The 23,485-nt window shown below is 42.3% G+C and overlaps 2 protein-coding genes across 2 annotated transcripts in view; both read right to left on the reverse strand.

Annotated features, from left to right (window-relative positions):
* The window catches only part of LOC127051414 (complement receptor type 2-like), a 153,863-nt gene that overhangs the window by 79,301 nt on the left and 51,077 nt on the right, over positions 1–23,485 (reverse strand). The window lies entirely within an intron of this gene.
* On the reverse strand, positions 1,660–21,952 carry LOC127051586 (complement decay-accelerating factor-like). The gene is made up of 8 exons (XM_050954064.1): positions 21,554–21,952; positions 20,783–20,971; positions 18,252–18,440; positions 16,551–16,650; positions 6,194–6,262; positions 3,634–3,681; positions 2,160–2,207; positions 1,660–1,710 (listed from the first exon to the last, which is right to left on the reverse strand). The coding sequence occupies exons 1-6, from the start codon at positions 21,645–21,647 to the stop codon at positions 3,642–3,644; spliced, it is 681 nt and encodes a 226-aa protein (XP_050810021.1). The 5' UTR covers positions 21,648–21,952; the 3' UTR covers positions 1,660–1,710; positions 2,160–2,207; positions 3,634–3,641.

Raw genomic sequence — 23,485 nt, forward strand, 5'->3', positions numbered from 1 at the left:
TTTTTCTATTACAAAATATGCCTTTCAAGACCCAGTTTAGATTTTGTTTCACCCGATGATAGTTCTTATTTTCTTGGAAATTGGAGCTTCAGGGATCTGGATTTCTAATGTAAGAAGTGAACAGCAGAAAAGGAGAGAATGCTAATTGAATAAAATATGTTTGCAGAAATAAGACAGAAAAATATTAATAGTTTTTAAAAGGAGAGCTTATAAATAAACTAAGATTAAATTTAGGCTATTAGGAAGCTATTTTGATGGCAACATGCATTAAGCCATGGTATTCTCTACCGGGGAAGTGGTGGAAGTCTTACTACTTGGAAATTTTAACAGGAGTAAGAGCAAGATATTATAAAACATTGTTTTTCTTTGTAAAACTTCATTCAAAATACACCAAAAATGTATGTCCCACACTTTCAAAAAGTTAAAATATTCACTGGAATTGTGTGGTGTGTGTGAGAAACCTGCTAATACCTAGGGGGAAAGTTTTGGACTTCACCTTGTTTGGGATTAAAGCAAGTATTGCTGTTTTATTGATACTGAGAGGAAGCAACCAACAATGACAAATTTTGGGGGACATAATATAATATGCAAACAATTTCTCATCTGTACATTTTTCTCTTTAGACATGAGGGATAAGGTGTTGCTGAGGGGGAAGGAGTTGTACAACTCCACAACCTTGTTTTTGGAATGTGCTGTTTTAAAAATGAAGATTTTTTAAAGGTTTCTGTTTTCAGGAATTTTTTTCTACAGTTGCTGAAAATACCAAGTAGTGAGAAACATGCATAACGTGTAGGGAACTTGTGAATTCACTGCCACAGGAGGTTATTGAAGTAATAGTACAGATACATTTCAAGAAAAAGACAATTATAAGCTACACCTTTTGTTACTTAGGAATTCTAAGAGAAGGGACAATGAGCTATGATACGTCAGATGTAATATGACAACCTCAGGAGTCAAATTTTCCTCCTGTTTCCCTCCCCACATCCATGTATACTTTTGCACAACTCAACAGTGGTATTACAGGATGCAAAAACATCTGCATGGTAACCAGTCCATTCCCCCACAAGTCAATGTGAAGCATAGGTTAGACTTCCCTATTATATTGCATAGTAGTGTTATTATTTTGTTTAGCAAATGAATTAAGCTGTAAGTGTATAAAGCATTTGACATAGTTCTATTCTAAATACTTACTATTCAACAGACTGATTTTCTCACAATACATTACTGATTTCTGTAGAACAACAAAATGCATATTCCCGCAAATGCAATAGACAAACATAGTTATCTATTAAACATTCAGGACAAATGCAAGCAGCCCTTTTAATACTAGTGTTCTTTAATATAGAATAGATTTTCCTGGAAGTTTCCAACAAGCATTAGGTGAAGTAACAGGGTCAGTGGAGAAAGCAGTCCTTTTAAGTTGCTTTATAAAAACATCTACATTTTTGCTCGTGATACATTTTAGAAAAGTAATTCTAAACACCATATTCATTTAATGACTAAATGCCATCCCTTTAGTGCTGCATGTTATTGCAATTTTCAGAGTACCATACACAGTATTTTTTCTGACATCAGCTACATGCAAGAAAAGTCTCAGTCATCTAAACAGAGTAAATCTCAAAAAAAGGAAATACTTATATCTTGGGCTTGCTTACCTATTTTTCTTCAAAACTGCCAATGGTATAATTGCAGCAACTGCACCAAGAACTACTTTAAAAACAAAACAAAAAAACAAAAAAGAGCAATTTAGTAACAAAGTTAAATAAAAAACATAACATTTTGATTTCCCTGGGGTTAAAGAAATGAGATTCTTCCCTCCCCTTTTGTTCCCCAATATTGTGCAAGGCACATTTCAGATAGAATCACAACTGACTGCCTAGCTCAGACAAATATTGTGAAGAGAAAACAGCTAAGAGCAGGAATATAGGCTTCTCTCCAGAGAATGGCAGTGCTTTTACATGGCACCACAGCACGTAAGAAATGGCAGACAAGTTCAAGAATTACTAAAAACCCCGGGATTTAGGGTATTTAGTAATTAAGTAGGGGGAAAACATTATGAGATGGAGAAAGGGCAATATTAAGATAGCCTTGACTCCAGATCTTAAAACTGTCATAGCTTTAATGCACTGAATGATTTTTTTCAGTTTTAAGTTACTTACCGATGCCAATACTGGTGCCAATGCCTATGTCAATGAGTATGCCAAGCCCTAAAGAGAGAAACAAAAAATGTGAGCTAAAATATGAAACCAAATTCATGTCAGTAACCCACAGGAACTCATCCACAATCCATGCGTATGAAGCACACTTAGTACCCTAGATTATATCACATCTTAAGGAACAATTAACATAGTCACGTAAACATCACATTCTAAAATGGATAATCATTAGCTTTTGGAAACCATGTTCTCACCCTTAGAGAACCTCGTAATGAAGCAAAGCAGCTTTTCAAGGGATTGTACACATTTGTACCTTGTAGTACCAACAGGAAACCCACTGTGTAAATGGAGGACCCAATCTGGGTTTAAAGGTTTTCTATAATATGAACCACTGGATGTTAACGGTTACTCTTGCACATGCTTCTAGGCTCTCATTTACCAAGACTGCACTGGCCAGTCATACGTTTGCCAAAATGCCTAGAAAGGCCAGAATCATTATACTCAGGTTGTCTAGACCAGGTACCACAATTTTTGCCCCAGTGTAACATAACACTAAACTATGATGATATCTGGTACCACAGATATGAAGAGTGCTGTAATCTGTATTTCTAATTACCCAAATCAATGGTTTCAAGGGACAGACTTTTGCTGTTCTTACTAGAATAAGATCATTTATCATCTAACCACTGGCTGTGGAAGATACTGAATGGGTAATTAATTCCTTGTCACAGACTGCATAGAAGTACAATCACGGATGTCAATGAGTTTTGCATTTAGAAATCAGACTCCTGTTAAAGGAATGCTCAGACTAACATATTAAGGGAAACATACGAAAGATTAAAATAGCATTCTGACCTTCATTGATGCTTTGAAGTGGCCTTTCAATGGCTTCTGGAAATTTTGAAGCCTATTTACCCTCAAAAAATACATCTATAGCCTTTAATGTTAATAATTTTAATATGAAAAAGGGAGTGTACATATTCATTTATGCCCATATTGCTCATCATTACTGTAGGTTTCATAGTGTTGGCAGAAATATGCAGTTTGGTCAATAAAGTTTTGTTGTTGTTTTTGTGGTTTAAATAAAGTCCAATGAAGAACATTTTAAAAACCATGCAGGAAACTGTTTGTTGGGGAAAAAAGGAGGTAGAAAAACACCACCCCCACATAAAAAGAAATCCAGTTGAGTCAGAAACGAATTTGTAGTTGTGGTCCCCCTAAATTACTGACTAGAAGTAAGGACTTTTTAGTTTGCTTTTGGCAGAAATTCCATGATTCCAATCTCATGCACATAATTCTGTCACGTGGATCAGCAACATTCAGGGGTTCTTTAGTGTAATAGATTTGAAAAACAATTGAAAATATGTGGCCAGCTCCAGTTCTGAAGCTCCCTACAGCCAGGCTTCCCTGCTCACCACACGCATGCGCTACCCAGTCTAACAGCTCAAGTGTTTTTTCTCTCCCCTCAGTACCTCACCTCCACCTTCAAGTGCAGTAGAGTTGCCAGCTGTATTTAGCGCAGAACCTGTAGAGAAAAGAAAGTTTTAATACTTGAGGTGCTCTCCACACAACTGACTATTTTGAATACCAAAAAGCCGGCAGAGATTCCAGGCATGTAAAGACATCAACTCCCACAAGCAGACTGGAGTGAGATTTGCATTGCCAAAACATACTGAATTTGAAAGAACCAAATCCACAACTGCTCATATTCTCCCCCAAGACATTTGAAGAAAAGCCCCCAAGCATGCCAGTGAAAGCACTGTCAGGCTGAATAACTGCTAGAGTCAACCCCCTCCCAATGTATTATCCACTTCATTGTATCTATTTTTTGCTCTGTGGGATATGCCGTCAAGTCTGTAGAAAGCAGAAGATCCACACGCATTAGGCGCATTACCCGTATCGTCATTTCAAGCACTAATTCTCAGCTGTAAATTATCTACTCCTGAATTCTCATCCTTGGGATAACCATATGGATTTGGAGACTGTCTTTGTCCCAGGAAAATCTACACCTAAGAAATAGAGTTTGTGCCACTGAAATGATATGAGCTTGAGTGCCATAGCGCGATAGAAGATTTTCCACACACCACCTCCTACTGCAGCCAATATTGTTATTAGTTGTGTCACAATAGCGCATGATGGCTCAAGTCATGACTCAGGGCCCCACTGTGCTAAGCGCTGTAGAACCAAACAACAAAAAGGAGGTCCCTGCCCCCATCCCTCTCATTAGAGCTGCCAACAATCAGCCCAGACAATAATATTCCTGATCCACTGTATTGGCCACGTCACTCTCCTTTTGAGAGGAATCAGAGGGATGGGCCAAGGTCAGAGTGTTGTGGGAATCCTTTGGAAATTGGAAAGGGGAGAAGGATCCACTGAAAGAAATGGTGCAGGAACAATGAAGTAGGAAATCCAGGAGAAGACTGAGTCAACAATGCCAAAGAAGGACACTGGTTTATGAATGGCATAATTGAGAGAAAGAGGACGGATTAGAAGCCCTAAAATTCAGCCATAAAGACGTCATGGAAGACTAAAAGCATCAAAGAGCTTGAAATCCCAACTGCAGTTTGCCCCTGGCAGTGAAACGTGGGTCATACAGCTTTGCTTTAAGCTTCCCAGATGCAAACCTGTCAATATTTAAGAAGTTCCCTCCCCTCTTCCCCACACACACACAAATCATTTTTAGCAGTTTGTTCTGTTGGTTTACATCTGCTTCTGTACTCATGGGTATGACTCTTGCCAGACATGTAAATACACTAAAAACAAAGACATGCCATAGAATTAATCCAAATAACCCAAAGCTGAGCAGCACCTCTTCTCTATTCTCTCTGACAGTGAACTAAAACCAGAGAACAAATGCTCTATTCCTGAGTCACACGGAACCTACCCAAAACAAGCACACTAAAAATACATGTTTATACTTTGTTGGGGGTAAAAATTGTGAAATCTGCACTCTTGACAGGCAACAGTGTCCATTAGTGATTACTTTAAATATCCTTAGTCTGTTTCCAGTGCAATTTCTTTCAGCCTTTAAAGAAATATCTCTACCAAAAAAACAGGAGTACTTGTTGCACCTTAGAGACTAACAAATTTATTTCAGCATAAGTTTTCGTGGGTTACAGCTCACTTCTTCGGATGCACAGAAGTGAACACGCAGACAGGAGATATTTATACATACAGAGAACATGAAAAGGTGGAAGTATGCATACCAACTGGAAGAGTCCAATCACTTCAAAGGTTTTTCTTCTCCTGCTGACTATAGCTCATCTCAATTGATTGAACTCTTCCAGTTGGTATGCATACTTCCACCTTTTCATGCTCTCTGTATGTATAAATATCTCCTATCTGCATGTTCACTTCAATGCATCCGAAGAAGTGAGCTGTAGCCCACAAAAGTTTATGCTGAAATGAATTTGTTAGTCTCTAAGGTGCCACAAGTACTCCTGCTCTTTTTGTGGATACAGGCTAATGCGGCTGCTACTCTGAAACCCATCTCTACCAAGGGACCAATTTTTGCATGGACTCTTATGACTCATTTCACTTAGGACGCCAGCATCCAAACCCACCAACAGCTAGTGACGGGACATGGTTTTGGTTATGGTTAAGCTGTACATTCAATGAGGTAAGTAAATTTCTTTTTTAGACTGTTCTTTCCTCTCTTATTAGTGCAGGTGGAGAGCTTTTAGCATTCTGGACCCATTTATTTGGTGGCAGATATGCATCACTACCTATGCTGTCAGTTGCTAAACTCTTCTTCTGACGTGCCTATCTGAGTAAACATACAATGCTCACAAACCAAGAAAGGTAGTACGCTATCACGGAAAAAAGACAATCAGTGCTGGGATGAATGTGCAAATGAACAACAAGCTCTCTGTCAAGTTTTTAGGCAAGTATAAGTGAGTATCAACATATTTGCATCTGTGAATAGCAGAATTATAGAAATTAAAATGACTTTCACACTGTACATTTCATTTTTATTCAAGTGGAAATTTGAACCCAAAATCCTAGACTTTTAGCAAATCCAAGTTCTTCCAATTTACCTGAGGAAGTGCCAGTTACTTCTGTTCCTTTGGGAGGGACAGTTGTGGGTTTGTCCTGGGTAATTATGACTAAGGCAAAAAAGAGGAAAAAGCAGTTATGAACATTACATCAGTCTCCCATCACCAGCTGGCCACTCAGTCAGGAGCTTGCCAAACTAAGGTTTGCAAATCTGCATCTTTAGCGACAAGACACACTTATCCCAGTTACACCTTGTCACAGAGAGGGGCCATGTACCATCAGTTGGGCTACCCTGCAGACTGCTGTTGGGATCCCATTCATACATTCTAGGGGAAGCCCATAGCAACCCCTACATTGAGCTGCCTTCCACTTCCCTTTACAAAAGTGTTCTCTCTCTCTCTCTTCCACTCCCCCCACCCTTTTTAAAGAGCTCTAACACTTCCATGGTTTGCAGCAGGGATGTGAAAGGATCAGCGTGGTGCCTCTTGCTGTTACCATGAGTTAGATTTTGACAGTTTGTGTCATTTCCCTTCAGTTTTACTCATCAGAATTTGCTAGTCCCTTCTAAAGTCCCTGAACATGCAGAGAATTCTCAGTGAGAACAGCAAGTTCTTGCCGTGGGCAACTCAGCACTATGCCTCATTCTCTCTCACATCAAAATACCTTTTGGCCTAGGAAAGGGTGCACTGTGTTGGGAACCAAGAGACGAGAGTTTAACTCAATTCTTTTCCACTGACTGATGTTAATAATCCTGTGCCCTTGAAACCCCAAGTTATCACTGAAAAAGGCATCCTCCCTGAATCTAAGTTACACAAGGTAAGAAGAGAACCAAGATCTCATAAAATAAGGCTACTCATTCGTATAAAACCCATTGTTTGAGTGTGTTGTGCATCCTCCTCTAGTGGTTGGTATTCAGCTAAAAGTTTACTCCTGCTGCCACCTATTAAAATTTGTTCATTAGCTTATGTGATATGCTGCAGTGCTGTAGGTTCAAGAGTCAAACCTTGATGACACATGGAGTCAGAGGACAGTGTATTACATTTACCTGTAGATTTTTTTTAATAAAAATCTCAGAAGTTGAATAACGTTTTTCTACTGTGGGTTTTATGTAAGTTGTAAAGTGAGCACTCAGAAGTTAGAAAATGATTAAATTAAGGTTACATATGCAATCTTAGCTCTTCCTCCTTGGGTTTATGTGAATTGTCAGCATTCTTTAGGATTAAGTTTCTAACAGTAACTAGGTTTCCCACAAGTTATATATTTAAATGATTAATGTTTAATTGAATTTCCTCCTGTTTATGGGTTTGCCTAGCAATCAAATTATTGTTTTATCTGGTGGGAGAAAGTAGAACAAGATGACGACAAAAACAGACAGTCACGTTTGCATTCAGGAGCAGACCCATTCTAGACTCCATTGATGTTATCTTTAGTTGTACACTGAAGGAGGCCTCTCCAGTAAGTGAGAAATTATAGTCACATTTGTAAGTTACCAAGGAGTTATCGACAAAGATTTCCAAGTTGCTGCCATTGTGCATCCCATTGGTAATATTAGGAGGAGGAGAACAAGTAATCACTGAAGGAAAAGAGAATGGCATCATGAATATTAAAGCACATTTCAGTTAGAGGTGAATTGAAAATATTAAGTAAACCTTTGTCCATGATCTCCCCTAAAAGAGAAAAACCATTTAGTTATTTGAAAATGTAATTACACTGTATTGCAACACAATGTGAGGCATTATCTCCCCCAGAGTCTGGGGCTTTCTGCTTTCAAGCTTTTCTCCAAACCAACTCCTTTCTTCTAGCAGATTTTGACCCTCTGAAGCAAACCCCAGGAGACAGCCTTAACAGAACACGCACCCCCCTCTAACAGACAGAAGGAGCGGGGGCTCCTTGACTGACATCCTTGAAGGACAATGTTGTGCTCCCACAAGTTCCAGAAGCAGAAATCTTAAATTAGGACATTTCTTCTAGCTCCACGTGGTTCTAGACCAGATGGCAATAATTAGATTGACAGACCCACCTCAGGTAGTGTCCAAAAGGACAAAAACAGTTAAAGCAAATAAACTGGGAAGAGGTTTTAATATTGAGTTTCAGCACCAAATAGCCTCAGATTATGAATGTGGAGTCCAGGTTTTCTGGACAGGAAAAGATGAGAACAGAACAAGGAGGAATTACACTAAATTAAAAAGAAGTAGGATGACAGACTTCAAAGGATGAAGAGATTACTTAATGAAGAATGAGCAACTAACCAAATCTCACCACTCCAGTGGTGACATTAGACCAGCTAAATTCTGTACAGAAGATGGTGCCAGGAGAACCATTTGAAGGGAAAGAGGGGACCTATGGGGTTGCGTTTGTTTGAAGTGTTAATTCTACAAAAGGCATCAGCACCATGATGGATCCTCAGACATTTTCAGCCTGTCTTGCACTCCCAGCAATTTCTACAAGACTCTCTTATAATCCAAATTAAATAAAATGAAAGCATCATCATCCAATCATGAGCTCTTCTTAAAACCATGGTGATTGTCTTACATTCACAAGTTGGAGGTTCACTCCATTCAACTTGATCTCCTTTAAGCAAACACTGGATGAAAGTTCTCCCCTTTACTCGGTATCTAAAGAAAAGAAAAAAAGTTTCTTAGTTCTCTAACTGCTCCTGTAATAGTCCAGAAATTTGGGAAATGGGTTCTTTCTGCCAGTAAAAGAAGGCATTAACTACTGAGTAGGGTGATTCCTGCTCTAGAAGAACCAGCATGATCACTGTAACCCAGCAAGCAATGCTGAGTAGCAATCCAGAGTTATTAAAGCCAATTTAGAACAAGCAAATCGGTGCATAAGATTGCAAAGACCAAGTTTACAGGAGCAATTTTTCACCTTAAAGTCTATACTAACCAGATGCTTGGAATTTCTGGGTGATATCTTTGCTAAACCTTTAACAAGTGAAACAAATAGGTCTCCCCTCTCGGTATCATTTTAGTGCTTCTTATTTCTTGCATCTCCAGCAGGTGAAGAAGTCCTTAAACCTGTTCCTGGATTTGAAGCATGTCAAATGAACTAGCAGTTTTTAGACTGTTCATTGTCTCAAAAAGCTTTCACATGGGTCAAAGGGGTTTGGACTCGTGAGTAGGATAATGTCTCACCTCCTAGTTCCAATCTGTAGTATAGTGTTGAAGAGGTGTGCCATTAGCATGCTATACCTTTTCACCATATAAATGGAGGTGGGAGTTCTTGGCTCAGACTGCTAAATTCCACCACTCCCCCTATTTTACATAGAATCATAAAATATTAGGGTTGGAAGGGACCTCAGGAGGTCATCTAGTCCAACTCCCTGCTCAAAGCAGGACCAATCCCCAGATAGATTTTTGCCCCAAATGCCTAAATGGGCCCTCAAGGACTGAACTCACAACCCTGGGTTTAGCAGGCCAATGCTCAAACCACTAAACTATCCCTCCCCCCATCTGGTATTCTGCCACAGTCAACAGCATTCCATCGCCAACACCGCTGAGCTAGACATCTAGCTTATTCCTGGCCAGGAAGTATTGAATATTGGCAATGAAGTCACTTGGTTTTCACTACGTTTTACCTTTTAATACTACAGGCTAATGGTCAGCCTTCTATGTTAGAGTTTTAGAAAGAAGATTTAGAGGACCAGATGAGGGTTTACCTATTAAAGCTGGTTTCTTTTGGTTCTTTTGCCAGTCTGGTATGAAGGCAGGGACCAAAAAGGATGGACACGAACATTATTTATGGCCAAGTGGCCACTACTTTTCTTCTAACTTAAAACGTAACCACCAAAGACAACCTTTTCTGACAGCAATGACTGGGCAAGGAGACAGCTGGCCAAGGGCTGTCCCCCTGCTGCCACTCTTATGCAACCTGAGCATTTTAAAAGGTTCAAAGCCTAATCAGACCATTTAAACCCAAAGCCTTCACTGGTAGACAATTCCCACAGTGCGCAGTCCCTGTATGCTACTGTATAGGAAAATGATGAACATAACAATAGTTTGGATGTTCTTGTGGGTGAAATTCAGATGAAGTATTGCCTAGAGGCTAAAGAACTGGACTGGGACTCAGGGAATTTGGATTCCATTCTTGGTTCTGCCTCTGGCCTGTGCATGACCTTGGGCAAGTTATTTCCCCTCTGTGCTTCAATAGCTTCAGCTGTAAAACAGGTATAATGATACTGACCTTCTTTGATAGCTGATAAAGGCACTATTAAACAGCTATTTTCATCATTATATCAGCAGGAAGGAAGGTTGATGGATAACCTACGGGGAAGGGCATTCTCTGTCTCTCAATCTGTGGGGTTTGAAGAGATAACTCTGATCCCATCACAGAGAATCTAACAAAACCATATTAATTTTACCATAAAAGCAGCAAAGAGTCCTGTGGCACCTTATAGACTAACAGACGTTTTGGAGCATGAGCTTTCGTGGGTGAATACCCACTTCCTCAGATGCATGTAGTGGAAATTTCCAGGGGCAGGTGTATATATATGCTAGCAAGCAAGCTAGAGATAACGAGGTCAGTTCAATCAGGGAGGATGAGGCCCTGTTCTAGCAGTTGAGGTGTGAAAACCAAGAGAGGAGAAACTGGTTCTGTAGTTGGCAAGCCATTCACAGTCTTTGTTCAATCCTGAGCTGATGGTGTCAAATTTGCAGATGAACTGAAGCTCAGCAGTTTGTCTTTGAAGTCTGGTCCTGAAGTTTTTTTTGCTGCAGGATGGCCACCTTAAGGTCTGCTATAGTGTGGCCAGGGAGGTTGAAGTGCTCTCCTACAGGTTTTTGTATATTGCCATTCCTAATGTCTGATTTGTGTCCATTTATCCTTTTCCGTAGAGACTGTCCAGTTTGGCCGATGTACATAGCAGAAGGGCATTGCTGGCATATGATGGCGTATATTACATTGGTGGATGTGCAGGTGAATGAACCAGTGATGGTGTGGCTGATATGGTTAGGTCCTGTGATGGTGTTGCTGGTGTAGATATGTGGGCAGAATTGCCATCGAGGTTTGTTGCATGGATTGGTTCCTGAGCTAGAGTTATTATGGTGCGGTGTGCAGTTACTGGTGAGAATATGTTTCAGGTTGGCAGGTTGTCTGTGGGCAAGGACTGGCCTGCCACCCAAGGCCTGTGAAAGTGTGGGATCATTGTCCAGGATGGGTTGTAGATCCTTGATGATGCGTTGGAGGGGTTTTAGCTGGGGGCTGTATGTGATGGCCAGTGGAGTCCTGTTGGTTTCTTTCTTGGGTTTGTCTTGCAGTAGGAGGCTTCTGGGTACATGTCTGGCTCTGTTGATCTGTTTCCTTATTTCCTCGTGCGGGTATTGTAGTTTTGAGAATGCTTGGTGGAGATTTTGTAGGCGTTGGTCTCTGTCTGAGGGGTTAGAGCAGATGCGGTTGTACCTCAGTGCTTGGCTGTAGACAATGGATCGTGTGATGTGTCCGGGATGGAAGCTGGAGGCATGAAGGTAGGCATAGCGGTCGGTAGGTTTTCGATATAGGGTGGTGTTAATGTGACCATCACTTATTTGCACCATGGTGTCAAGAAAGTGGACCTCCAGTGTAGATTGGTCCAGGCTGAGGTTGATGGTGGGGTGGAAGCTGTTGAAATCATGGTGGAATTTTTCCAGAGTCTCCTTCCCATGGGTCCAGATGATGAAGATGTCATCAATGTAGCGTAGGTAGAGAAGGGGCGTGAGTGGACGAGAGCTGAGGAAGCGTTGTTCCAGGTTGGCCATAAAGATATTGGCATATTGTGGGGCCATGCGGGTGCCCATAGCAGTGCCACTGATCTGGAGATATATATTGTCATCAAATTTGAAATAGTTGTGTGTAAGTATAAAGGCACAGAGCTCAGCAGCCAGTTGTGCTGTGGCATCATCAGGGATAGTGTTCCTGACAGCTTGTATTCCATCTGTGTGTGGGATGTTTGTGTAGAGAGCCTCTACATCCATGGTGGCTAGGATGGTGTTTTCTGGGAGGTGACCAATGCATTGTAGTTTCCTAAGGAAATCAGTGGTGTCACGGAGATAGCTGGGAGTGCTGGTGGCATAGGGTCTGAGTAGAGAGTCCATATATCCAGACAGTCCTTCAGTGAGAGTGCCAATGCCCGAGATGATGGGGCGTCCAGGATTTCCAAGTTTGTGGTTTCCACTACATGCATCTGAGGAAGTGGATATTCACCCACAAAAGCTCATGCTCCAAAACGTCTGTTAGTCTATAAGGTGCCACAGGATTCTTTGCTGCTTTTACAGATCCAGACTAACACGGCTACCCCTCTGATACTAATTTTACCATGATACTCATGCTTGTATCATGTATTTCATGCCAGTAAGAGACAATCTGTTCAACTGTTTCAAGTCCAGAAAGTTCTTCCACAATCTAACGATGCTACTACTCACCATATACCACAGTAGCTTCTTAAAATAACTACTTGAACAAACTGAAGTAAAACTCATGATACTCTATGTCACAATGCCAGGTTTCCTACACCCTGGGCTTGGATAACTGCTGCTACCACTAAACTTTGCACATGGAAGTTTTAGACTGGGTCACTTCTCACTCTGCTCCCATATTCCAAGGATCCAGTTCCCAGGAGCTGATAAATATAGTAGACGCTTTTTGAAGGCCACAGCAGGAATAACCAATCACCATTGTTAAACAAGTCTGGAGTGGAACTAACTTTTACTTTATTAATTACAAGTAAACCCATGAACTCATTTACTGTTCAACTAGAGGTGCCCTCTCAAGCACAGGGGATTTTTTTTTAATATAGATGACATCTCAGACTTTAGAGAAGAAAGCTTTGGGTCCCTTGTCCTTTGAACACAGTCTCAACTACTCGTTCTCAATAGCCTGGACTCCTATCGTCTCCCAAGAATTAGTCTCTGGCATCTTCAGAATCCTCTCCTACCACCTCCTGCAAAGTCCTAGAAAAAACCTACTTCTATCCAGCACATCTCAATTCTCCCTTCCAAAGGGCCTCATTCAATTTCTGGAAATTGAACCAACATTCCATGATGGCTCCTAGCAACCAAATGGGCCTTGACAGAGTCATCAGCTGTTAAATCACTGACATGTTCAGTCATGTCTTACTTCCCACAACCCCATACGTAGAACATTAACTGAGCAAGTTACCCAATATTTTCCACACCATAACTGTTCCTTTTTTCTCTCAACTTAATCTTTCAAGAGGAGGCAGGGATCACAAACTACATTTGGCTAACTTAGTTTGAAGGTTCTACTTTTTAAGCAGGTACCCCAGGCCAGGCTTGCACAACTGTAGCATTGGTTCATAGATTCATAGACTCTAGGACTGGAAGGGACCTCGAGAGGTCATCGAGTCCAGTCCCTTGCCCTCATGGCAGGACCAAATATTGTCTAGACAATCCCTAATAGACATTTATCTAACCTACTCTTAAATATCTCCAGAGATGGAGATTCCACAACTTCCCTAGGCAATCTATTCCAGTGTTTAACTACCCTGACAGTTAGAAACTTTTTCCTAATGTCCAACCTAAATCTCCCTTGCTGCAGTTTAAGCCCATTGCTTCTTGTTCTATCATTGGAGGCTAAGGTGAACAAGTTTTCTCCCTCCTCCTGATGACACCCTTTTAGATACCTGAAAACTGCTATCATGTCCCCTCTCAGTCTTCTCTTTTCCAAACTAAACAAACCCAATTCCTTCAGCCTTCCTTCATAGGTCATGTTCTCAAGACCTTTAATCATTCTTGTTGCTCTTCTCTGGACCCTCTCCAATTTCTCCATATCTTTCTTGAAATGCGGTGCCCACAACTGGACACAATACTCCAGCTGAGGCCTGACCAGCGCAGAGTAAAGCGGAAGAATGACTTCTCGTGTCTTGTTTACAACACACCTGTTAATGCATCCCAGATTCACTTTTGCTTTTTTTGCAACAGTATCACACCGTTGACTCATATTAAGCTTGTGGTCTACTATGACCCCTAGATCTCTTTCCGCCATACTCCTTCCTAGACAGTCTCTTCCCATTCTGTATGTGTGAAACTGATTGTTCCTTCCTAAGTGGACCACTTTGCATTTATCTTTATTGAACTTCATCCTGTTTACCTCAGACCATTTCTCCAACTTGTCCAGATCATTATTTTAAATTTTGACCCTGTTTTCCAAAGCAGTTGCAATCCCTCCCAGTTTGGCATCGTCCGCAAACTTAATAATCCTACTTTCTATGCCAACATCTAAATCGTTGAGGAAGATATTGAACAGAACCGGTCCCAAAACAGACACCTGCGGAACCCCACTTGTTATACCTTTCCAGCAGGATTGGGAGCCATTAACAACTACTCTTTGAGTATGGTTATCCAGCCAGTTATGCACCACCTTATAGTAGCCCCATCTAAATTGTACTTTCCTAGTTTATCTATAAGAATATCATGCGAGACCGTATCAAATGCCTTACTAAAGTCTAGGTATATCACATCCACTGCTTCTCCCTTATCCACAAGGCTCGTTATCCTTTCAAAGAAAGCTATCAGATTAGTTTGACACGATTTGTTCTTTACAAATCCATGCTGGCTATTCCCTATCACCTTACCACCTTCCAAGTGTTTGCAGATGATTTCTTTAATTACCTGCTCCATTATCTTCCCTGGCACAGAAGTTAAACTAACTGGCCTGTAGTTTCCTAGGTTGTTTTTATTTCCCTTTTTATAGATGGGCACTATATTTGCCCCCTTCCAGTCTTCTGGAATATCCCCCGTCTCCCATGATTTCCCAAAGATAATAGCTAGAGGCTCAGATACCTCTTCTATTAACTCCTTGAGTATTCTAGGATGCATTTCATCAGGCCCTGGTGACTTGCAGGCAACTAACTTTTCTAAGTGATTTTTTACTTGCTCTTTTTTTATTTTATCTTCTAAATCTACCCTCTTCCCATAAGCATTCACTATATTAGACATTCCTTCAGACTTCTCAGTGAAGACCGAAACAAAGAAGTCATTAAGCATCTCTGCCATTTCCAAGTCTCCCGTTACTGTTTCCCCCTCCTCACTGAGCAGTGGGCCTACCCTGTCCTTGGTCTTCCTCTTGCTTCTAATGTATTGATAAAAAGTCCTCTTGTTTCCCTTTATTCCCATAGCTAGTTTGAGTTCATTTTGTGCCTTTGCCTTTCTAATCTTGCCTCTGCATTCCTGTGTTATTTTCCTATATTCATCCTTTGTAATCTGACCTAGTTTCCATTTTTTATATGACACCTTTTTATTTTGTAGGTCACGCAAGATCTCGTGGTTAAGCCAAGGTGGTCTTTTGCCACATTTTCTATCTTTCCTAACCATCGGAATAGCTTGCTTTTGGGCCCTTAATAGTGTCCCTTTGAAAAACTGCCAACTCTCCTCAGTTGTTATTCCTCTCAGTCTTGATTCCCATAGGACCTTACCTATCAGCTCTCTGAGCTTACCAAAACCTGCCTTCCTGAAATCCATTGTCTCTATTCTGCTGTACTCCCTTCTACCCTTCCTTAGAATTGCAAACTCTATGATTTCATGATCACTTTCACCCAAGCTTCCTTCTACTTTCAAATTCTCAACAAGTTCCTCCCTATTTGTTAAAATCAAGTCTAGAACAGCTTCCCCTCTTGTAGCTTTTTCAACTTTCTGAAATATATAGTTGTCTGCAATGCAGTCCAGGAACTTATTGGAGAGTCTGTGCCTCGCAGTGTTATTTTCCCAACATATATCTGGATAGTTGAAGTCCCCCATCACCACCAAATCTTGGGCTTTGGATAATTTTTTTAGTTGTTTGAAAAAAGCCTCATCCACCTCTTCCACCTGATTAGGTGGCCTGTAGTAGACTCCCAGCACGACATCACCCGTGTTTTCTACTCCTTTTAGCCTAACCCAGAGACTCTCAACACTTCTGTCTCCTATGTCCATCTCCACCTCAGTCCAAGTGTGTACATTTTTAATATATAAGGCAACACCTCCTCCCTTTTTCCCCTGTCTATCCTTCCTGAGCAAACTATACCCATTCACACCAACATTCCAGTCGTGTGTATTATCTCACCAAGTTTCAGTAATGCCGACAATGTCATAGTTGTATTTATTTATTAGCACTTCCAGTTCTTCCTGCTTATTACCTATACTTCTTGCATTTGTATATAGGCATCTAAGACACTGGTTTGATCTTGCCTCCCAGGTTTGCCCTGACCCTCCTTCCTCACTGCCATTATAGTCCGTGCTCCCTCCTGTTTCCAACCCATCTCCCAGGTCTTGTTCCCCACTTACCTGTGGGCTTTGCTCACCTGTCAGAATAAGTTTTGAAAGTTAGCCCATGCTTTCTAGTCTTAATTTTCCAGAAGTCACCAGAAATTCTACACCAAGATAGGGTCTGTAAATTAATCAGCATCGGTTGTCCAACACTCACCCATCATCACAAAGTATGTTTACTTTTGCACCAAACCGGTTATTTGTTGCATCAACAAGTCTGCCATGTTCTGGGCTTTTTGGAACACCACAAGATTTTCCTAGTAAAGAACATGATTGATATTAGCACGTTATGATGTTGGAAAAATTCCTAACATATTTAGAAGAGAATAGGGCAATGTCAGACCAATGATCTGGCTAGTTCAGTATCATGTCTTTTTTTTTCAATCCTATTTCATTTAACTGTGGATATTCTATTCACATTAAATGTCTAATCATATAACCTTATCAACTTCAGTGGCGGAGATTCCCACTGCCTCTGACAACAAATTACTTGTGATGCTCTCCTCCAGCAGAAGAAACTTACCACCATAAAGAACACACTATCAGAAATTCAGCACCTCCACATACAGATCAACACAGACATAACATGTTCAGGAAACCACAAAGAAAGATGCAAGGAAAGCTTCTGATTATACTGGTAAACATCTCAGCTGTGATGCCCAAAAAGTTTTTTTACACAGAAAAACATATGGCCTATTACGGGGGTCAGCAACCTTTCAGAAGTGGTGTGCCGAGTCTTCATTTATTCACTCTAATATAAGGTTTCACATGCCAGTAATACATTAACATTTTTAGAAAGTCTCTTTCTACAAGTCTATAATATATACCTAAACTATTGTTGAATGTAAAGTAAATAAGGCTTTTAAAATATTTAAGAAGCTTTATTTAAAATTAAATTAAAATGCAGAGCCCCCGGACCGGTGACCAGGACCTGGGCAGTGTGAGTGCCACTGAAAATCAGCTTGTGTGCCACCTTCAGCACCCATGCCATAGGTTGCCTACCCCTGGCCTATTATGTACATGAAGTATTCTCTTTATCGGGTAGGCCAGAGTATTTGTGTTGAAGGCTACACAAGAAATTCCCATAGTATTATGTTCCGTTTGACAAACAATAAGCCATAATCCAACACTCAAACATGAGGAGACAGAGCTAAGGATAATTATTCAGTTGGCTAGGTCCTCTAACCCTGTATTAATAATGTAGGTTTTTGTACTGAATTTAACAGATGCAGTCTTGACATAGGCAGATTTGAAAAAATTTACGGTATTCTTCACAATGAAGCATATTTTCCTTTATGTTACTATGTATTTTAGTATCTGATCAGCATTGCCCTACATATTGTTACTGAATACTGGATTTAGTTTTAATACTATGATTCAGTTTGGTTGAATTGTACACTGCATTAATTGTTTCTGAGGTAGAATTTTTCAATGTGTGAAATCTAACAAAAACAGATAGTATTACTTAGTCTACTTCACACATAGGTTTCTGGGATTCAATGTTTACCATTTTAAAATGGACATTTACCACAGCACGGTGTTAACTTAACTGCATTATCTGTGATATTCTACTCCCATTACAGAACGAGGAATGGAAAACACCACAAATACAATGAAAAGTTTAACTATAGGAAGTACTAACTGTCTAGTGCTCAGTGGTACCCATTTCACTTTTTACTTCCATTTAAAGTTCAATTTAAATTTACAATCAACTGACAAAAACAAAAACACATTTCAAACTACAAGTCACAGAAGCGAGGGCTGAAATGCGAACCAGCTGCTTAACATAAGACAGTCCTAACTGCCCAAAGATGGCTAGTAGATCAATGGAGACAGAAAAGTAACAAAAGATACTCACCTAGACAAAACTCAGGGGCTTCCCCCCATGTTAAATTTTCAAGACAAGTAATGACAGGACTCAGTTCAGTTCTCTCATACCCTGGGCGACAGATATAACTCACACTGGTCCCAACAGGGTAGTAATTCTTCCTCAAATCCTCATCACTTAACACAGCAGACTTTAACCTTGGCAGGGCAAGACAGCTGCCTAGCAATAAAGCAAACAAAAACAAAGACTGAAATATTTAGCTCTAAAAAGCAGGTAAAAATAAAATCTGTACTTTTAGCTTTCTGTGTATATGTAAAGCACACACAACACTCAGTGCACATGAGTGAAGGGAGCCAAACAGGTAACAGGTACCCAGCCAAAAAGTTTATAAGCTGGTGGCGTCAGCTGTTCAGTTACAGAACAGCGTATGATCATTGTGCCTGTGAAAGCTACTGTTGGCCCCCCTTAATAGTTTACAAGCAGCCAGTAGGGAGAAGCAGAAGCCTCACGGACACAGTACCCTGAACTTTTGAACTATCTCCCCTTATCAGTTTTGAGGCAGTTGAAGCTGGTTCTTAGCTGTTTTTTGCTGAGCAGATTGCAGAAGTGCAGGGTTTGTTAACCACCAATCAAATGCTAGCACGACCAAAGCCTGTGTGTGAGTGTGTATAAAAGATTCTTGATTTTTGTATTAAGTAGAGTTTTTTGTACCAAGGTACAAGGCTCTCCTTTCTTCGGCAGGATAAGGCAACCTTTTCTTATCCCTGTCTGGCTGTCATTGGCTCTCAGCTAGGCAGATTCGACATTTCGGTAAAAATTGTGCCTGAGACATGTCAGACAATGTGTCTGTGTGGAGAGGAGACTTAAATTTATTTAAGGAAAAGAGGGAAGCACCTTGGGCAAAGTTACTGGGGGCTGTTCCAGGCACAGTGGATGGCACACAATAGAAGAGAAAGAAGGTATGAGTGGAATGCAGCATGAAGACAGACAAGGAGAGATTTCTCTTCTCCCCTTCATCTCCAAACTAACTGATTATTCTGTTTACAACCGCTGCACAGTCTTCTTTTCCCAGCTCTAACCCATAGACCTCCGCCAGTCTGAATCCATGCTCTCCAGTCTACTGAAGCATCTCTCACTGAAGTGCCCTGCATCTTCTTTCTGCCTCAGTTCTAGAATTTCTATTCCATTCTCATCCTCTTGTTGACAACATTAGCCATCCCTATTATTGGCTGTCATCATAATCATCTATTGTTTTTTTCATTCCATCACCTCACAGTTTTCCTACTATTTCTTCAATCTCATACCGTGAGGTCCATTTTGGTGGATCCTCCCCATACCACTTCAGCAAAACTTTGATTGGGTATACAAGAAAAAGAGGGTGGGCTGAGGAAAGAATCCTCTCTCTCTGTGTGATCTTATCTGCTCTCACAGTTTTGGATGCTGTCATTTATACCAACGACTCTCAAATCTCCCTTTTGGATGCCCTGCCAGCAGCTTAAACGATGCATGGGGAAAGGAGGAAAAAGTCCTTGTTCCCTCCCAAACTTTTCTCCTCTCTACACTTGTAGTCACCACTGATTAAAAAAATCACCCCATCAGCTGCTCAGCTGTAATGTGGTCATCACTTTTGACTCAGATCTTTCTATGAACTCTCACATCAAGGTTGTATCCAAATCTTGTCCCCTCTGTAGAGATGTGGACTCACCCCTGCGGCAACTCCTGCTGGTGACTTCTGGCAATTAGCTCAATTTAGCTCTAGAGTGCCCTCTGCAGGCCTGTGATCTGCCTGTCCTCTGGCCCCCGTGTCCCTCCTGGACCCAGTGCCCTTTTATCTAGGGTGCTGCTTCCTGCCAGTAACCTCTCAGTCTTAAGGTCTTCCCTAAGGGAACCCCCACCCACTATCCCCACCTCACCTCAGGATAAGGCTACTGCCAGTCATTGTCTAGCCCCCACACCCTGGGGCAGACTGCAGTATCAGCCTACTCATCACTGGCAAGGAGGGTTTGGACCTGCTGCCTTGTCCTACCCCTGGGCTGCCCTCTGCAACCCCCAGTACCTTTTAGCCCAATGCCAGGCCACAGCCTGGGGCTATCCAAGCTGGAGCTCCCTGGCTCCTCAGCCTTTCCCCAGCCCTGCTTCACTCAGGTACCCTGTATCTAGCTTCCTGCAGCGAGGCCCTTCTCCCTCTACAGACAGAGAAAGACTCTTTGCTCCTGACCTTCTCATAAGGCCCTGTTGCTCAGTTTGGGGTGTGGCCCCAGCTGCAACCACTTCCCCCAATCAACCAGGGTTTTACCTTGCCCTCTGCAGGGCTTTTCCAACCCCTTGTAGGCTGGAGCGAGTGGTCACCCCGCTATACCCTCCCACTTGCAACTTCTCCAAGATTCCAGCTTTTCTTTGTCCAGACCATCCATAGCTGTCAGCCAGGCCTAGCTTGGATTCTCTTCTTTGGACTTGGCACTGGATTTGTTAAAGCAATTTTGAATAGACCTATTCAATGGGACATAACTTGACATTTCATAAACAAGAGGTAGCCTAAGCAAAGAAAAGAAAATACTTACGACCACAAAACTCTTCTATGTTTGACCACTGTGAGTTTGAAAGGCAAACGACAGTGTCTGACTTTCCTGGGATTTTAACAAAGCCAGCACTGCACTTGTATGTCACTTCTGTGCCGATAGGGAAGCCCTCTGTGTGATTAGTACCAGAAGGGATGGCATGACTCAGGCTTGGCAGGGCCCCACACTGACCTGTAAGAAAGACAAAATCATTTTAATAGGAGATATTTATTTTAAATAATTTCACACCACTGCCTCCAACTGTGCCTTAAACCCTCCAGGGACCTGCCACAGGCCTGATGAGCCCCAGCTGGGGGAGGGAGATGTTCCCCAGTACCCTGTGAGAACAGACTGGCTGGATTCCCACAGCCAGGGGTTTAAACTAGGAAGGGGTGCAGAGCCCCTCAAGAGAAATCTGGGGCCCAGGCCATCATGTCTGCTGGGCCCCGCCCCACCATGTCTGCTGGGCCCCACCCCATTCAAGTCAGTTACTGAGGTTTTTGCCCTGATCCAGACAAGTGCCCCCCCTTCCCCCTGACAGCCCGGGGATCCCCACAAGTTCCCAGTGACAGCTGGAGACAACCCAAGGGCCAAAGCCAGCCCGTAGGAGCGGATCCCTGTGTGGTCCAGCAAAGTCCTGGTGAGGGCAGCCCCTGGGGGGCTCAGGCTGGGATTGTCCACAGCCCCCAGACTGCAGGAAGCCCTGCCCCGCATGCTGGGGTCTCTTGGTCCCTCAGGGATCTTAGCACAGCTGCCCCTGTCCCAGACACTCACCGCAAGCCCCAGGCAGCAGCAGCAGCAGGACAAATCCTAGGAGCCAGAATGGGTGGCAGCAGGCTGGCCTCACAGCAGTGGCGACAAACACCATGAGAGGCCCAATCCTCCAAGCCGAGACCAACTGGCTGCCAAGCTAGCAACAGAGCAGGGCCACTTCACGGAGCATGAGAGCTGCACTGGTGCCCCCTCTCTCCACTCCTCTGGTGAGGTGCCCGTGGGCAGCGCTGTAATTACACAGCAGACTGCACTGGCCCTCAGAGGAATCCAGCAGCCAGACGGTGCAAAGGGAGCCGAAAATCTCCCCCTTCCCTGCCAGTGCCTTCAGTGTGACGCTGCTTGGCAACTGCAGCCTTGCCCAGCTCTCCTGAAGTTGCGGAACTTCTGGGTGGCTGAGGCTCAAAGTATGTGTTTGTGCTCATGAGTAACGTGTTCCTGCCTCACACAAGGACCCTCCCTCTCCTAGCACTGGGTCACTGCATCCTCACCTAGGTGAGGTGGCAAAGCAGCTTTTATCTTACCCTGAAGGAATGCATAGTGCCCTCGCCCTGCTCTCTCCTCTCATTCCTGTCCTGATTGCATGAAGGGGGGATAGGCAGAGGTTACTCTAGTGCGGGAGACAGGCAGGGCCATAAAACAATGCAGCCAAGTGCACAAAAGAGAATTTCATGTGGAAAACATACAGTCACTCTAAGCACTACATCGCTGATTTTAGTTTCATCTATTCTTTGTGCCTATTGTTTGTTCTGTTACTGAGTTTGACAGTCCCTGAGCAGTGAGGGTGTTCAGCACAGCACAGGATCAGATTCTCAGGAGCTGTTTACAGTAGAAACGTTTTACTCCCTTAAACTACAGCAGTAGAGCGAATGTTTTGGGTCCCCCTTACTGTGGGCTCAGCCATATCAGAAAGATGCTTATAGGATTCTAGTGATTCCTGTAGGGGCAGGGCAATATGTTAAACCAGCAGAAGTCACCTTTTGTCCACTATAACTACATCCATAGAAGGGCTTTTTACCAGTATAACTTTTTTTTTTTAAAGTGAAAATCACTCCCCTACCGGAAATAGTTATACTTGTTGTGCTTTTAAGTGTACATCAAGTCTTAGTGAAACCTTCACCATTGTTTAAGCAATGTCATGGTTGTCCACTCACTAAGTGGCCCTTTAACTCCAGTTGTAAAATGTGATGGAAAGTGAACTGTAACTACACATTCACTGTAAATACAGCAACACAATTACTCTGTGATCAGGCTTTCACCAAACAGCGAGTACAGTGCAGCCGCAACAGACATACCACTATGGTGAAATACACTGTAAAGTATGCAAATCAGTTAAGGAAATAATTACCTGTTAAATGGAAAACAAACAAACCCTATGAGGAAGCACTTGATAATTCTGTGACGCACTGAGCATAGGATATTAGCTGCAGTGAGCATTCAATTTACTTGGACAGAAACCAAATCACAGCAGCACAACCTAAGCTATGAAGTAAGTGGGTGGGTAATGTGAAGTACCATATATTTGTATGAATGCATTTCACAGCATAGCACAAGGTGCAAAACACGCAAACAGTGGTCTCAGCCTGGGACCAATCTCTTCAGTTCAAGTCTTTGTCTTCCCAATGTTCTTGACACCATCAGTGTAGGTGAGGGAGGAGAGAGGTAATTGCATGATGTCACTGTCCCCCACTTTATACCCTCAGCCCATGACCCTGGAAAATGGAAAAGACTAGCCCAGCTGTGTCCTGGTGGGCTTTGCTGAGTCCCAGAGTTGGGCAAAGTGCATTGTGTAGTGCCTGAGCAACTCTCCTACAGAACTGTAAATCACAACTCCACTGCTGATCAGTGGTCACCCAGCCCCTGCCTGGATGTGGATCACCTTCCTCACTGTCACTGGAGAAACAGCAGTGGGTGACTCCCAAACTCACAATATGT

Source organism: Gopherus flavomarginatus, chromosome 5 (assembly GCF_025201925.1).
Source record: "Gopherus flavomarginatus isolate rGopFla2 chromosome 5, rGopFla2.mat.asm, whole genome shotgun sequence".
Lineage (NCBI taxonomy): Eukaryota > Metazoa > Chordata > Testudines > Testudinidae > Gopherus > Gopherus flavomarginatus.